The sequence below is a fragment of the Lytechinus variegatus genome, chromosome 9, assembly GCF_018143015.1.
Source record: "Lytechinus variegatus isolate NC3 chromosome 9, Lvar_3.0, whole genome shotgun sequence".
Classification (NCBI taxonomy): Eukaryota; Metazoa; Echinodermata; class Echinoidea; order Temnopleuroida; family Toxopneustidae; genus Lytechinus; species Lytechinus variegatus.
The window spans coordinates 33,710,494-33,727,186 of record NC_054748.1 but is presented as its reverse complement, the minus strand read 5'-3'; the positions used below and the strand labels follow the sequence as shown (position 1 = coordinate 33,727,186).

Here is a 16,693-nt window from a genome sequence, read left to right as displayed (position 1 = left end):
AATTGCTGAGAAATGAGCAAAATAAATTCCTTAAAATTTTTGGTCTATATTACCTTGCCAAGCAAGACTGACCAATTTCATACTCACTTGGCCTACTTCTCCGATAGTCTAATTCCACAGGGAGTAAACACACTGGCCCATATTTTGAACTCAGCTTTAAATTAAACCCCTGGTTTAAAGTTGTGGTTTAACTATGGAGAGCCAATTGGGGCACAAATCCCTAACAGTACACATCCAATCTTTTAACTCATATGACACCTAAATTGCTCATAATTGTCTGGGAATGATAAAAAGTATTTTAAGAACTTTTCTTCATTATGAAACCAAAATATCAAACATAAGAAATATACAATAGAAACAGAATTTTTGAATATTTGGCTCCTCAAAATTTCAGCACAGAGTTAGATCATTGTCTAAGTTAAACCTGACTTCAGAACACAGGCCATTTGGTTATTTACACTTAATTGGTCTAATACCCACTAAGTCTAATTCTCTTTTAGTATAATGTGCAGATGGTCTAATTTCTATTTGGTATTTTTATCAACAACTTTTTCACTTTTTCAAATGAAAACTTGGTTCATTAACAGTTCATCTAGCTATACAGACTAACAGGTTTTAGAACAAGTGGATATTGGATGAAATGGGTACAGTTTAACCGGTAATTAGACAAAACGGTGATTCCTAAAAGGCAAAAAGACCAAATGCTTAGATGAATGAGTTGTAGATACACAAGGATTAGACCTTGTGGAATAAAACTACACAGCAGTGTAGACCAGGGCCCCGTCGTACAAAGAGTTATGATTGATCCAATCAATCGTAATTCTATGGAAATCCATCAGTGTCATAATTTTTTCTACAGGAAACTTGCAAGATGTCTTCTATAAACAAAGGAGAACACACCAAATTGTCCCCAAAAAAAATCAATGAATTTATAAACATACATTCATATATATAAAAAAAAAATCAACAAACAATGTCAAACATGCATTTCATATGTTGACTTTGCTGGCTTTCCATAGTTGCGATTGATCAGATCAATCACAACTCTTTGTAAGATGGGCCCCAGATGGCACTTTTTGGACAAATCAGCAGTTGGAACTTCAAACAAATGAGTGGAACATTTTTCACTTGAATAAGTTTGACTTTGGCAAGGTTTTAGAAATAAGTTTGATAAAACATTTTAAAAAATATTTCAACCCATCATTATTTTAACATACTTTACAAATTAGTTTGTTATTCATTTTTGATCAGACATGATTTGTACACAAAGACAAATATCAGTTGATCTTTGCACCATTTATCTGTTTCTTTACGATTTTCAATTCATTAAGTTATAAATTTATAATATCAATCAAGAGTAAGTAACACAAACGACCTCTTTAAAATAATTAAATCAATGAACAAGACATATAAAATCAACCAAAATTCAATCATTTCAGAGCTATGCAAGTACTCTTTCCAATCAATTAAAAATATGATGATGACACAAAAAGTACTTTAAATGTTGTTCTTGATTAACATACAAATAAGAGTATAATTGCACTTGGAATAGCATACAATACAAAAATAAAAACAACTGGAGGCAGTGAGGGGGGGGGGGGGGGGTTGTTGGGGGACAATTTCTCATCACATGATTAAAATAATACCCATTAATGGATATGTTGTCAAGTGGCACTTCATAGAAGTGAGGTCTGAGTTGACATAGGGTTGATTTTCCAAGGTTATGAGAATATAAGTAATTTTTTTCAAATTTATTTACCAAGTTAGCAATCTAACCAGGACCCGTTGCATAAAAGTTACGATCATTATGGTAACTTTGCCCTGCAATGGTATCTATCATGATATCCTTGATTTCAATTGGCTGTTGATCAGCGTTACCACTGGATGGCAAAGTTACCATAAATAGTAATTTTATGCAACAGGGCCCAGGGCATCTTTCATTCAGCTGTGTGTATGGCAAACCAAATGTAGTAATAATTATATTTATTAATAACAACAATAAGAAACAGTTCTTGTATGGCGCATAAATGCATATCACATGATGATTATAATACATGTATCTCTATGTGCTTCCAAAGCTTATTGACATAAGCTAGGCTATGATGGGGAAGCCTACCCTGATGTCTCTTTTGTTTCATACAAAAAAGAAGGGGAAAATTGTGCTGAAAAGCCATCTATCCAAGTAATATTCACTCCATGCATGGGCGGAAATCCCAGGGGGGACAGGGGGACAGGGGGACGTGTCCCCCCTACTCAAAATAGTAGGGGGGACATTTGGGAATAAAACGTGTGTTTTGGAACGAGATGACCTTTTTTTTTTCCTGTCAAATATATTTTCGTCGAAATGACCTTAAATTTTAGGTAATAGCCTTTTTTCTTTTTTTTGCTTGTTAAATTTTCCAGACCCTTGTCCCCCCTACCTTTTGGGAGAGATTTCCGCCCCTGACTCCATGAACAGCAATTTTCTAACAATATTTATCATTGTTTGGCCTGTACATTTGCCAAACAATCTAAGGCCCAAGAAACACGTGTCGGGTTTGAGGCCGCCAGCTTTGGAGGTGCCTTGAAGCCTGCAATTTTGTGGCGATACAAATACGCTAGAAGTAGACTGAAACATTGCTTTGAGATTCTTTATCCACATCTTTTATTCAAGTGACACGAATCAACCGTCTTTTCATGCCAACATTTTCTATATTTGTTCTAGTTCAGTGGTTAAAGGTAAATGCTAGGTTTGGTAACGATATCAAAATGAGTTCGTACAGAATCCAATGAAATGACCACTAAAGTGTCTGTTTGTATAAATAAAACGCATGTGCCAAAGGATTCTGGAAGAAATTGTGTAATTGCTGAGAAATCAGCAAATAAGCACGGGATTCGGGTAGGGCGTCGGGCCCGACGCCCTAAGCAATAATTATACATTGTCCCACGTGCCCTTATCTGTGTTGGGGATTTTCGGTGTGAACATTTTTCAGCGTAGATTTCAAGATTTCACAAAGTCCAGTTAATGTAACTGTACCAGATCTAGATCCTCGATGATATACTGGCAATTGAGCCTTGTTTTACAGACTTTCTCATGAAATCAGTGTTAACTGCAACTACTGGAATTTCTCTTTAAGCCGCCAAGGGGGTTAATTGCAGGACTCACATTACCTTTTAGGTGGACTCAGTCCAGTCCGGTGATCAAAAATAGTGAGTTTATCTGCATATGTCGAGGTGCTTCAGTCCACTTTTGACATATGCCTATCTTGGGCCATACACATTATTTCGAAATATATGACAATTTTCAACTGTTTGGGTATCAAAAGTGCTGTTAAATGTAATATTGACTGAAATGATCTGCCTCATACCTGGCTTTCCATTAATATGCTACATATTTCACTGGACTACAGTTTAAGTTATATCAGAGTTCAAAATCTGAGATTTTATGATTTCACAAAGATAGGTTTACATTAATGTACCAGGTGTAGATCAATGATAACATTGTGATCTTTAACCTTGATTTCAAGACTTTGTCATGAAATAATCATTTGCTGCAACTACTTTCTTTTACCTTTAATCATAATTTTACAGGAGAGCTTATTTGAGCTCAATCTTTGTCGTATTTGGCAAGGTGAAGGCAGTGAAACCCCCCAGGGCGAGCATGAATGCGATGAGGATCATCGGAACAGCACAGTGAAGGTCGATCAGGATTCCAAACATTAGACTGCCCAAGATGGCCCCTGTCCGGTTGAGGATACCCTGCACCCCTAAAGCTGTACTCCTGTAAAGGCAAAGAGATTAAATTAAAATCAATCTTACATAACATCAATCCAATCATAAGTCTTGTACTTTGTGAATAGACACCTTGTACTCCTGTAAATGCAGATTGATGAAAGTGAGTTTTAATATCAATCTTAGTTCAATCAATAAGTTTTGCAATTAACTGTAATTTTATGAATAGACACCATGCACTCATGTTTCACGCCTGTAAAGGCAAAGAGATGAAAGTGACTTTGGAAATCAATCTTAGTTTAGAAATTCATATTTTGTGAAGACACACCCTGTACTCCTAATGTTGTACTCCTGTAAAGGAAAAAAATCAACATAGATGCTTTGCAAGAAACATGTGATCTATTGCAAGCAAATTTCAAGTACTAAATCAATCATAATTCTTGCTAACAATTGGAACTTAGTAATCAAAACTTGCAATCAACTATTAGTCAACCCAAGTTTTAAAATCAATCAATAAGACTTGCAAATGGTTCAAACATTGTGACTGATTTCTCTTTCAAGCAAGAGAAAATAATAAAAACTGATTTATTCATTGCAAACTTGCAACTGAAATTTTCAAATTATATTGATTTCTTAATTTCTTGTCCGATTTTTTTTCAAGCCTTCATCATTACATTTTCCTTATTTTTCTGCATTAACATTACTAATTCTACTAACCTAACCACAAGGGCATTTCATGAAAGTTGTCAGTACCGACTACATTGACAGCTCTGACAATTTCCATGGGGGACCAGTGCTTCTAAGCCCATCAAAACCTGGGTTTTCACAGACATTGTCACAGCTGACGACTGAGTCGGAGCCAACTAGTTTCATGAAATCCCCCCACCCCGTTAAATTTCCCTCTAAATCTTTGATCGCTGAATTAACTTTTGGGGAATTATAATGACAATTGTTTCTGTGTTATTTTATTTGAATCAATATTTCCATTTCGAACCATTAGTACTTACGATTATTACATACATGTTGTCCAAGAACTTTTGCCACTGATTGGCTTCTCTAAAATGAAGTTAGGGGAGAAAACTAAGTATTACGGTTGTTGAATTTAATTGTACGAATGTGCAAAATTACAACATCAGCGTGCAAAGGGTAAATGACTTCCTAACCTGTAAACAGTAGGGTACAGTTCAACGCTAAGCACGCTGAGACTGTTCCATGATATAACAGAGATGGCGCCAAATATAATAGACATGGCAAGGACCTGCCCCCTCGTCTCTAGGAACCATATGAAGAATACACAGAGACCGGAAACCAAGAGACTGGATGCTGCAGCAAAAAAAAAAATCATTAAAATTAGGCAGTCAGATTATGTTTGGTGGGTATGTACTACGATGATGACCTCATCTTTTTGTATACATATATATTTTAAGTGGAAGACTTTTGCAATACATGTACAAGATTATGATTTACATTTGCTCAATTATGTGTTTTTATGAATTTTTATATTGTGATTTTTAGTTGGAAATAAATGAATTGAACTTGAACTTTTTAAACTCACGTTGTCCTTCAAAGCACAACATTTTTCTCTTCTTGAGCACAATAAGAAAAGAACCTGATTCTTCTCTTTTCATCACGTTATGGTTGCTTTGATCTGTTCCAAAGACCATACTCAGAATCATATTTTTTTTTGAGGGAATGTGACAAATATGCATTATAGTTTTATATGGTCACAAGAGTAAGGGGCTTAGCAGAAATAACAAAATTCCAATTAGGGTTGTCCTTTACATTGGCCATAATCTACTCATGAAGATTCCAGTTTGAAGTGCACATAGTTACTGATCTTATTTCTGTAATATTCTTAAACTTTCTTTTCCTTTTCTAATTTCTTTCAAATCTCCAATCTGTTTCTCTTATTTTCAACTTTACACACTTATATTTCATTAGTTATATTGAATCCCCCTTTAAGCGAGAGAAGATTCTATGTCATGAGCTGGGTCGTGAAATCGAAACCTCGCTATTATACTTACTTAGAAGGAACTTCCTTCCAAGCCGATCCATGAGAAAGATGGATACCAGATTCCCAGGAAGGTTGGAGAGTGCTGTATAGAAACCATCTTTGTAGATGTTGTCTTCTGCATTTATAGAGGGCGCTGTGACTAATTTCTTAAGATCACTGCATGCCGAGCCACCCATCTCTACTCTCTTGAATAACTCTGGGAACCACATCCATAGACCATAATACCTGAAGAGAAAAATATACATGTATATAGACTATTTGAATTTTTATTTTTTCAGGTATTGTAAGACAGATCATCTCACTTTACCCTTAAAGAACTGGGGGCATTGATGGGCCCCCTCAATGCTTTGCGTGATATTTCCGAAATGAAAAAGGATAACGAAGCAAAATTTTATTACTTCTTTTTTTGACGTCTCACGCAACTTTTGAGATCAAATTTGTGACATACAGGTATTGCATCGTGATGCCACGTGACTTTTTACGAGACAATGTCATGACGAAAATGGCTCATTTTTATACTTTGTGTACAAAGTCTATGGGAGATGAAATTCATAAAAGAGTGATTTTTCATTCTAATTGGTCTGCTTAATTTTCTGACAATGTGAATAAACAGTATCTTTTAATTTGAGGCCCATGTTAACCGAAAGAATACTAATATAACAATTTGGGATGATTGCAAGCCTATCTTGGAGTAAAGGCAAAATTAGATTCAAATCGTAGCCATTTGTACGATTGCTATGACATCATTACGACTAGATGTTAAATTCACCTTTATTCTAATAAGGATTATAGCATAGACTCAGATCTGAAAAAAGGTATTCTTAAATTGATTTAGAACATTACACAGTATGATATTCCATGTTTCAATATTAGCATCAATTTCTAGGACGTTTTAATACAATATCAGGTAGAAGACCAATCGTAAAGTGAGTAGAGGCCTTTACGCTAATTAATGCATATTTACGCTTCCACTTTTAAGATTTGTCTTATCTGTGCAGGTAAAACAAAAAATCAATGATTACCATACAATAACAGGAGCTATGTCATATGACATAAATTTAAACTGATATTAATTCTTCTCATTCATCTAGTAGCGTTCAATATGATAGACTTGTTTAGTTTTAAGTCTTCATATATCATGAGTTTGTCTGTGAAACCTGCACAACTTTAAAAATATATATATTTTTGGTTTAATACTTTTATTACAAATCTTATTAGACAACCTTGCAACGAAAAATGTTGCTGGGGCAGAAGACATGTTCTTTGTTGCCTTATATGTCATGTGGAGTGCTGTGGCCCAGTGGATAAGTCTTCTGACTTTGAAACAGAGGGTCATGGGTTCAAATCCCACCCATAGCGTAATTTCCTTCAGCAAGAAATTTATCCACACTGTACTGCACTCAACCCAGGTGAGGTAAATGGGTAATAATAATAATAATAATAGTACATTTCTTAAATACGCATAACACCTACAGGTCTCTATGCGCGAGTGACTAAATCAAACATTCTGAAAAAGGTGGGTTTTTAATTGAACTTTGAATTTCTCAAGCTGGGTAATATTTCTTAATGTCGATGGAAGAGAATTCCATTGTGCTGGTGCAGCTTTCTGGAAAGCCCGATCCCCATATGATTTGGTCTTGACAGTAATTTCAGAGAGAAGATTTTGTGAGCCAGAACGGAGATTACGCTTAGGTTTATGAATCTGGACAAGTTCTTGAAGATAAGCAGGGGCAATACCATGAAGGAAGAAATTCCTTGAATGCTTTGAGCGCCTAGGCAGCCCAGCTAAAGCCGGTGTAATAATAATAATAGCTTAGCCCGCTGGGAGAACAGTTTTCAGAACTGAAGTTGCTTTGCTGGGTAAATATACCTATATTATTATTACTGTTGACTTTGTACACAAAATACAGATATGCTTTGATGCACCAGGGGGACATTTCATGAAACAAATAATCTTTGTTTTTACCAACATTAGCAATAAGCTACTGAAATCCTTACATCTGACTGGCTCAGAGCAAACTTGACTGTGAAAATCACTATTTATTTTATGAAAAGCTCCCCATATCTGAATAAGGCTTTACTGGGCCCCATCTTACAAAGAGTTATGATTGATCAAATCAAATTAACTATGGAAATCCATCAGTGTCATAATCATTTTTACTAGAAATTTGCACAATGTCCTTGGTAAGCAAAGAGAAACACAGTGAAATGTCAAGAAAACGATGAATGGATGAATATATATCATAGAAAATGTTTTGAACATGCTTTTTAAATGATGACCTTGCTGGCCGGCCATAGTTGTGACTGATTTAATCAATCGCAACTCTTTGTAAGACGAGGGACTGATCATCCTTACCCAAAAGAGAGACTAAATATAATGACGAGCATAGAGATGAGAGTTCTTGCCAGTGGACCCTGGAACAGATCACAGGTAGCTCGGAAGAGGGATGACGTCTGATCGCAATAGCCCCCTCGCTTGACATCATTCCTCAACATCTGTTTCTCTTCCTTGCTCGATGCTATTAAATAACGAATCTGAAAATATAACAGATGAAGACATGATAAATTCTTTAGACTAGTCTTTTTATTCATATTCCTTCAATCAAATTTCATTCAGATCACATTACCTCCAGTATGCAAACATAAACCAAGTTTGAGATCAATTGATAATTTATACTTTTATGCAGTCATTGCAAGAACAAGATATTTCAATGTATAAAATGACATCAATGACCTCTGTGACTTTTGACCTTTGACATCAAGACTCCCAAGATCGACTCAATTCATCATCACTCATCAATCACGAATACTGTCCACTCTTCAATGGAAAATGATCATTTTCACAACTACCATATACGTACATGAGCAAAGTTTGAAGTTGAAATCTCTAAAAAAATCTTTAGTTTGTGACCTATGACATCATGATCCCAAATTATCACTCTTATATCCATACTTGGACTGAGTTTGAAGTTGATCAATCAAACGACTGTAGATGGTGCGAGAATGACAACAGGACATGGTGACGACTCAAAAACACAATGCCACTGGCAACCACATATCGTGGGCAAATATATCCACTACGGTGTAGTGATTTGATGTAGAAGTAGGCATAAACACCATTTGATAATTCATAAATAAATGTCTGATAAGTTATCTATGCTTCAACTAACTCTACATTATCAAAAAACTTATTACCATCATACTGGCACCACCGTCAATATTATACTTACTGGATAACTATCTGCATTTGATACTCCTTTGTTCTGCATATACATATCTTTTATAACATTCAAAGCTTTCGATTCTTCTCCTCTCTGTAATGCAAAAAAAAATATAAATATATACATCATTGAATTTCATTATCAAACCGTTTACTATTTTGGGCTCCACCAGAGACTGCACAGGGGTGTAGGAGTGATATCAAGTGTTCACTTTTCTTATTCAATATATCCAAAAAACATTTCATATATTCTTTCCATCTTTCTAACTATCTTTCATATTTTGCAACTGTGTATTTCTAAAAACTCAGTAAATATGGATACATGTACTTCCAATGAATTACAAAGAAATTATTGTCTATTACAAAGAGAATCCATGAACTGCCATATCATTTTATTCTTTTTTAATAACTGTCTTTGTTAATAAAGTCCCCACTTGCTAAATTGATGGGATATTTATATATAATTTGTTTTTTTTTCATTATTGTTAAAACAAAGATAACTACAGTAGTTAATATGCAATTAATAAGAATTCTCTATTATTACCATTATCAACATACATGTACAAGGTAATTTTTTAAAGGTCAAGTCCACCTCAGAAAAATGTTGATTTGAATCAATAGAGAAAAATCAGACAAGCACAATGCTGAAGATTTCATCAAAATCAGATGTAAAATAAGAAGTTATGACATTTCAAAGTTTCGCTTATTTTTAACAAAATAGTTATATGAACGAGCCAGTTACATTCAAATGAGAGAGTTGATGTCACTCACTCACTATTTCTTTTGTTTTTTATTGTTTGAATTGTACAATATTTCAATTTTTACGAATTTGACGATTAGGACCTCCTTGCCTGAAGCACAAAATGTTAAAATAATGGAATTCCACATGTTCAGGGAGGAATGAAACTTCATTTCACATGACAATGAAATCAAAATATTTCATATTTCAAACAATAAAAAACAAAAGAAATAGTGAGTGAATGACATCATCAACTCTCTCATTTGGATGTAGCTGGCTCGTTCATATAACAGTTTTTGTGAAATGAAGCGAAATTTTGAAATGTCATAACTTTCTTATTTTACATCCGATTTTGATGAAATTTTCAGTGTTATGCTTGTTGAATTTTTCTCTTTTTATTCAAATCAAGTTTTTGTTGGGGTGGACTTGTCCTTTAAAAGAACACAATTATAAACATTCCATGAACGTATGAAGGAAAAGAAATCTCTACCTCCAGCAAATATTTAGGACTTTCAGGCATGAGCAAGAAAGCTAGGACCGATGATGCAGCTGGGATGCAACAAAGGGCCACAAAGACTCTCCAGCTCTCCAGGCTGGCCAGCAGGGAATCCCTGGGTATGACGGCCCAAGCGAGGGCAGCAGTCACGATGTTACCAGCCATCCAGAACGTAGCGAGGCAACTGACCATGGCTCCGCGGTGCCGTGACGGCTGGAACTCACTGAAGTAACAGAATATGACTGGAATTGAGCCGCCGACACTGTAAACAGGGATAAGAAAATACAAAAAAAAAATTATAGCAATGATCAGGATATTCATTCCTCATTCTTAAACAGCATGGATGTAGTGTTAGAATCATTTCACATTGGAATAAAACGAAACAAAGTAACAGTAAAACAAATGATGTAAATCTTTCTAAGGACTCTTCTTACCTTAGGTTTAAAATCACAATCACTGTTATCACCACTCTCACTATTATTCATATCCTTAGCATTATCCTCATGATCACTATTATCAATGCCATCATTATAAAACTCACCACCATCATCACTGATATCATCAGCAATATCATATTCACCACCACTTGTCACCATGACTTGTGTTTACATCAAAGCAAATGATAATTAAAGCAATATCAAAAACAAAAGAAGACAGTAGGGGAAGGTGGGGTAAGTTGAGCATAGGGGCAAGTTGAGCCACCAGCCCCAGGCCAATAATGAATGAGTCAGACATTGTGGTGGTGTCATGTATTGATAACCCATAGCATAACCCCTAACCCCACCACATTGTTTCCAACTTTGAAACAAAAAGTAGTTTTTTAGAGTAAAAAATATGAATTTCAGCCAAAAAAGTAAAAAAGAGTGTGAAATAGATAAGTGCTTTATAAACACACACGTCTTTAAATATAATAAAGACATGACAACAACATTATAAGTCCAGGTATGGATCTTCATTCTTATCATAGTCTTTTATATGATGGATGCATAATAAATGTGTGGATACAAAATTATCGCACTAAGTTCGGACTGGGGTAAGTTGAGCCAAAGGGCATGGGGCAAGTTGAGCCATGGTAATTCCTATGGTAATGTATCTTAAAAAACAAACAAACCATAAAAATTGATTGAAATGCAGGCTGAAAGGAGCAAATTTACATAACTGCTCTTTTCCTTTTACAGGATGTTAGTATTTATAGAGAATTAGCAAGTGAAAAGACTTTAAACAAAAAATTGACATGCTGGTTCTCCCCCATACATTTTGTACATAGTTTTTTGTGGCTCAACTTACCCCAGAAGGTGGCCCAACTTACCCCATATATGGGGCAAGTTGAGCCATTTGACATCGTTTTTTTCAAAGGTCACGATGACTTTCAGTGTGGGGGTAGAAAGTTATATGTAGGTGAAAAACATTTCCCAAGAATCAAATTTAAAGGCAAGGTACTTATTTCTACAATAGTACTAGTCATATCAATTCTAACATGCAAAATGCAAAAAGTGTCACAACTTACCCCGCCTTCCCCTACCCTTCGTTAGTGAATATGACTGACCATTAATGGGGATTCCCATAAAGAGAGATGAGCATATCAGAGTCTACAGCAGACTCTGATTTATTCATCAAGTATTTATTAAACTAGTACATGGTAACTTTGTAAATGGTCTTAAAGCACTCTTTCACAGGAAGGCACCTGTCTATACAGGCCACATTTTGTGTTTCCCTTCGGTGGTCACTACAGACAGGTCTCACGAAAGTAATGATGAGAGTCAAAATGAAATGCCATTTGCCATTGAAAGTAATGATGATAAAACTTACCCAACTCCACTGAGGAATCGCATGGTGAGAAATAGCCAGAAGTTGTGTGATATACTTGACAAGAGCCCAAAGGTTGCATTACAAGCCAGGGAATAGATGAGTATCTGACGCCTCCCCTGGATATCAGCTAATGATCCCCAGAAATATCCTCCAACAAGCATACCTGAAACGAAAAAGAGATAAATGCTGCTTTTATCCTTCCTTTTAATAATAATATTCCACATATTATATAATGCTTAATGCATGTGACATCATAATCTCATAGTGCCCTTCTTCAGAGGATATAGAAATAAAAATGGAGTCGTCAGAGATGCGCCAGCTACAGTTCACCAATTCATAAAAGTCAATGGCTTCAGCCTCTACAGATGGCGTTGCAATGACATCACTGCAAAAGGTTCATACAGGATGGCACGGCATCTTGCCCATACAATTAAACAATGAAGGCACTATCTCCACTCCCTGGGGAGCATTCCCAGTTCCCAAGACTAAGTTTTCAAATTCAATTAAACAAGCAGACTACATATAATTTTCTCATTCTCTTCAGGCTTACAATGCCTATTCCAATGGTTGCAATCAAGAAAACATTTCTTCCCCCTATAATTTTATCCTTTTTTTTTGGAAGATCCATCTAAGGGGTTTTGTCAATTGATGAAATAACTTTTGGGTAAATGGGAAATTCTATGTATGTTTCAGAAAATAGTTCTGCAGATCTATGGTTGCTAAAAAACACTTACATGTAAATGTGAAAAAACAGATTTTGCTCAATTATACAATTGGAAAAGCATAAAATTTTTCCACTGATATGTGTGATAAAAATTAGGTTACAACGAACTCAGAATGGTTTTGGACCGGCACCTCTACTTTCTACTGAACTCACCAATGAAGATGATAGATGTTAGAAGACCTTTCTGGGGGCTACTGATCTCCATGTCCCTTGAGGCATTCGGGAGAAGATAGGAGACGCTGAGGATCTCAACAGCATCGCTCATGTTTGCCCAACCGCAAACCAAAAGCAAGATGATGTGGAACCTCCCGAAACCTGAGGAGAAAAGAGAAAGTTTCAATGGTATAAAAAATATTTGCAAACTACATAAAACTAACAAAAGAATATTGATGATGATGATGATGAAGACGAGAACGGTGATGATGTTGATGCTGAGGGAGAGGGTGGGGGAAACTCCCATATAATGGCAGTATGGGTTTGAGTGGCCCTTAAGACCCCTTTATCAAGTCTTGCCAGCATTTCCAAAGCATATAATTTTACTGACCAACCTGTTCTCCCCCATTCCTAAGGTACATGTAAGCAGCTAAAAAAATTTGTTTGATGGAGGTGATGATGATGGAGATAAATGATGCTGGTGGTGACGATGAGGAGGAAGACGAAAAATATTCCAAACTATCAATTTTCAACACCAATCGCTTTTCAATTATCCCATGCAAATAGTTGTATCACACTTCACAAACAAATGATTCAGAGCACCTGTGTATTGTACTTCTTTATATTTGAGAAAATGCATAAAATTGCCCATTGTGACTAAACTTTTAAACACACCTTGGGCAAAATTGATTTATCTTACCTGCTGCTTCTATTGCACTGCTAAAGTTCCCTCTGTTTGGGTTTCCTGAAGGAATATAAACCAAGGAAAGAAAGTGAACTAGAAATTATTCATAAACCCTTTTACAATCGGCCTCCAACCAGCTGTGTCTAATACATACTTATCGTTTCACTAAATGAAATCAAATGAAAGTTTGTTAGGAATTTACATCAAAAATTTATGAATTTATACAAAATTAAAACAATTTTAAAAAATATAGTAATTGTTTATAAAAAAGAAAATAACAAATTACAAAGATACAAATCAGAGAATGAAAGCATACATGTATCTCCATCTTAGCTTAAAGTTAATCTCTTTTCCTGTATTTGATCAATTCAGATATGTTTCCTACTATTTTTCTTCCTCCTCATCTTTCCAATTCCTTTCTGTCTTCCTCTTCATCACCCTTTTTACCTTTCTCATTCTCCTCCCTCTTCTTCTCAGAGATGCCAAGTTCAAAAAAATGTTATGCGTGAGATTTTCATGACTCGGCGTCTCTGCGCGCGCGGCCAGTACTTACACTTGTACGTTTCGAAAAGGTGCGAGATATGGGCTTCATCATGATATTGATCCATACTACAAAACCATGCGATGCATGCACGCGATTCATCGTATCACATACTAGCTGTGCGCTGACTGCACTCTCGATTTGTCTCACGTGCCGAGGTAGACCCGACGGCATGCGAAATCGGTTGGCCAGTGCGTATAATCTAGCGAATAATGCTAATTTTTCTCTTTTTTTCTCTGTCGGGTCCCGAGTGAGAAAAATGGGTGCCATGCGTGAGACGGACCCTGGATGCGTGAGCTCTGCCTTCTTTCATCCCCCCTTTCTCATTATTCCTTTTCATCTCCCTCCTTCTCCTCCCCTTTCCACCTATTTTTCCCCAAGTACTTCCTGTGCACGTTAAGTTCCTACCCCACTGTACAGTTCAATCATTTTTTTGTCATTTCCTATGACTTCCTTCATTACATACCATTCTCTTTGATCTGCACGGTTGCTAGATCCTTATCTTCCTTCAGTCTTGTATAGTTAACATGTTGATGATTGGCAGAAGGCATTGCATCTCATGAGGGCCTGCAGACATTCAAAAAGAGAGTATGAATATACAAAAAAGTTATTTGGGGTACTATTTTGAGGAACACCCCGTATTTTACCCATGGTCAGTTCCTTCAACCCCCATTTTAGGGTTTAGTGAGGCACACCTCCATCAAAATATAATTTTCTAGCTAAAGCCTTAGACCTATTGACAAGTTGCACTAGTATCATTACATCATGGCTATTATTGCCATAATCCATATTATTAAATTATTCTGTCTGATTCTTGTTTAGATCTAGGACTAGGGAATATATTCTAACTCTTTTTTAGGTTGTTCCTAAAAATGGAAGACTAAGTATGAGGAGCAAAAAGAAAGAAGTTTTCAAAAAAATAAAAGGTAAAAAGACAAGTCCTCATTCCTCAAAAAGTTGAGCCTGTTGACATTATCATGACTTCATGTTTAGAAAAAAAAAACAGACGAGACAGAATGCCGGACAGAACTGAGGAGTGTGTCTGTGCATATAAAAGTAACCAATAATATCGCATTTCACTATCTGGAAAAAATTGCTTTTTATATTATTGTTTTTTTTTCTTATTCATTATTGCTTAAACAAGGCCATCTGTCTGCGCCGCCTGATTGTATACTCACGTCAACGTCACGGCAAGGCTTAGCTTAGCAACAGCAACGGAGCTCGGCTCGGTACGCACAGCCCGGCGGTGGAGAGGGAGCAGAGGCCAGCGTCTGTCGTGAAGAGACGAAGATATGGGATTCAGCAGAAACCAACAAAGAAAATTAAGCTATTATGGCCACATTAATCTCGTAATCCAACATTAACGACAAAAGTACTTGAACTTCTGTCAATAAACTTCGTAAATACAGTCTCACAGCTGTCCCATAACACCTAATTTGTTTGAAAACAAAAAGTATCGTGTTCTACTTCTAGTCTTGCATGTCTTGTCGTTCTTCACGCGATATACATCAGCCCGAACCCGGAAGTGCACACGTGTACGTAAATCTCCCCCCCCCCGCCCCCTCCCCCGTAGGCCTAGGGGGTGCGAGGAAGGGATATAGGATCGCAGAGTTTGGAAATAGATAAATTATTCGGCCTCGGGGGAGCATGTGAAACAAATATTCAAAGATTTTCACCGACATTAATTAGCTACTGACCTCCTTGCATCTGTCTGACTCAGAAAAAAAGGTCAATGAAACTGACAAAAAGATCATGATGAAAATTGAAACTTAATTGCAGCTATACTCCAAAAAAATTGATAACCCAGTATATTAAATCTCCGGGATTTGTTCAATTATTTTTGTTATTATTATTGCTAATCACGCAATACTGTCCCATACGGTCATGCAGACAGGCCGAAAGATTTAATAGCATCAAAGCCAAATGTTGAAAGCTATAATGATTAGAGTTAACCCATATGGCTCCAAATAGAGTTAGCATCCAAATCCGATATGGGCCATATCACACATGGCACACCGATATAGGGCCCGGCCCCATATCTGCATGGGCACCGCATTCCATCGATCCGATCAAAATATATGGGTCATTGAAAAAAATAGGGATATATCAGATATTTTCAGCGCTTAATTCGCATTCGCATAAATTATTGTTACAATATTCATCCCGTTAAATATGACACCCCCCCCCAAAAAAAAAAAAGGGCCAGTTTTTAAATCGCCAAGAATTTAAGCTCACTTGTTAATCATTTCTTTTACACAAAAAAATCTATAATGTAAACTGTTGCAGTTGATATAAACTGTTCATTTTTTTTTTAAGTCGGAATGTCTGCTCGCGATTCGCGCACGCATTACGGTTACAAAAAGTATATATGAATCCCGGAATAAAAAAAAATCTGCTCGAGCTTCGATCGCACTAGCCTCTTGTCGAGGCCATGTCGGCTGCTTCCCGAGCGAAGCGAGGGATATATCATTAAAGCGAAGCAGAGCGCCGCTAGACTCGCGCCGTTGGTGAGATTTTACTAAAATGACAATACTTGCAGGGACCACGTACCGAACGGGGGGGGGGGGGGCTGGATAAAATAATAAAATTACTGTCTAACTT

General features: G+C 36.4%; 1 protein-coding gene across 1 annotated transcript; it reads right to left on the bottom strand.

Annotated features, from left to right (window-relative positions):
- Window positions 1-3,040: 3,040 nt before the first annotated feature.
- LOC121422033 (synaptic vesicle glycoprotein 2B-like) lies at window positions 3,041-15,306 on the bottom strand. The gene is made up of 11 exons (XM_041616837.1): window positions 15,271-15,306; window positions 14,559-14,659; window positions 13,567-13,611; window positions 12,867-13,028; window positions 11,990-12,152; window positions 10,175-10,442; window positions 8,956-9,039; window positions 8,082-8,260; window positions 5,736-5,950; window positions 4,875-5,034; window positions 3,041-3,760 (listed from the first exon to the last, which is right to left on the bottom strand). Exons 2-11 carry the CDS (start codon window positions 14,641-14,643, stop codon window positions 3,577-3,579), a joined length of 1,545 nt encoding a protein of 514 aa, XP_041472771.1. The 5' UTR covers window positions 14,644-14,659; window positions 15,271-15,306; the 3' UTR covers window positions 3,041-3,576.
- Window positions 15,307-16,693: the final 1,387 nt, after the last annotated feature.

Excerpts from the sequence above, each read along its gene's own strand:
- LOC121422033 (XM_041616837.1), bottom strand. The coding sequence starts at position 14,643 with ATGCCTTCTGCCAATCATCAACATGTTAACTATACAAGACTGAAGGAA. Across the intron at positions 10,443-11,989 it reads CGATTCCTCAGTGGAGTTGG|TGTCGGCGGCTCAATTCCAG; the intron begins GTAAGTTTTATC and ends CCCTGTTTACAG. Across the intron at positions 5,951-8,081 it reads ATATTTAGTCTCTCTTTTGG|GTATTATGGTCTATGGATGT; the intron begins GTAAGGATGATC and ends TTTTCTCTTCAG.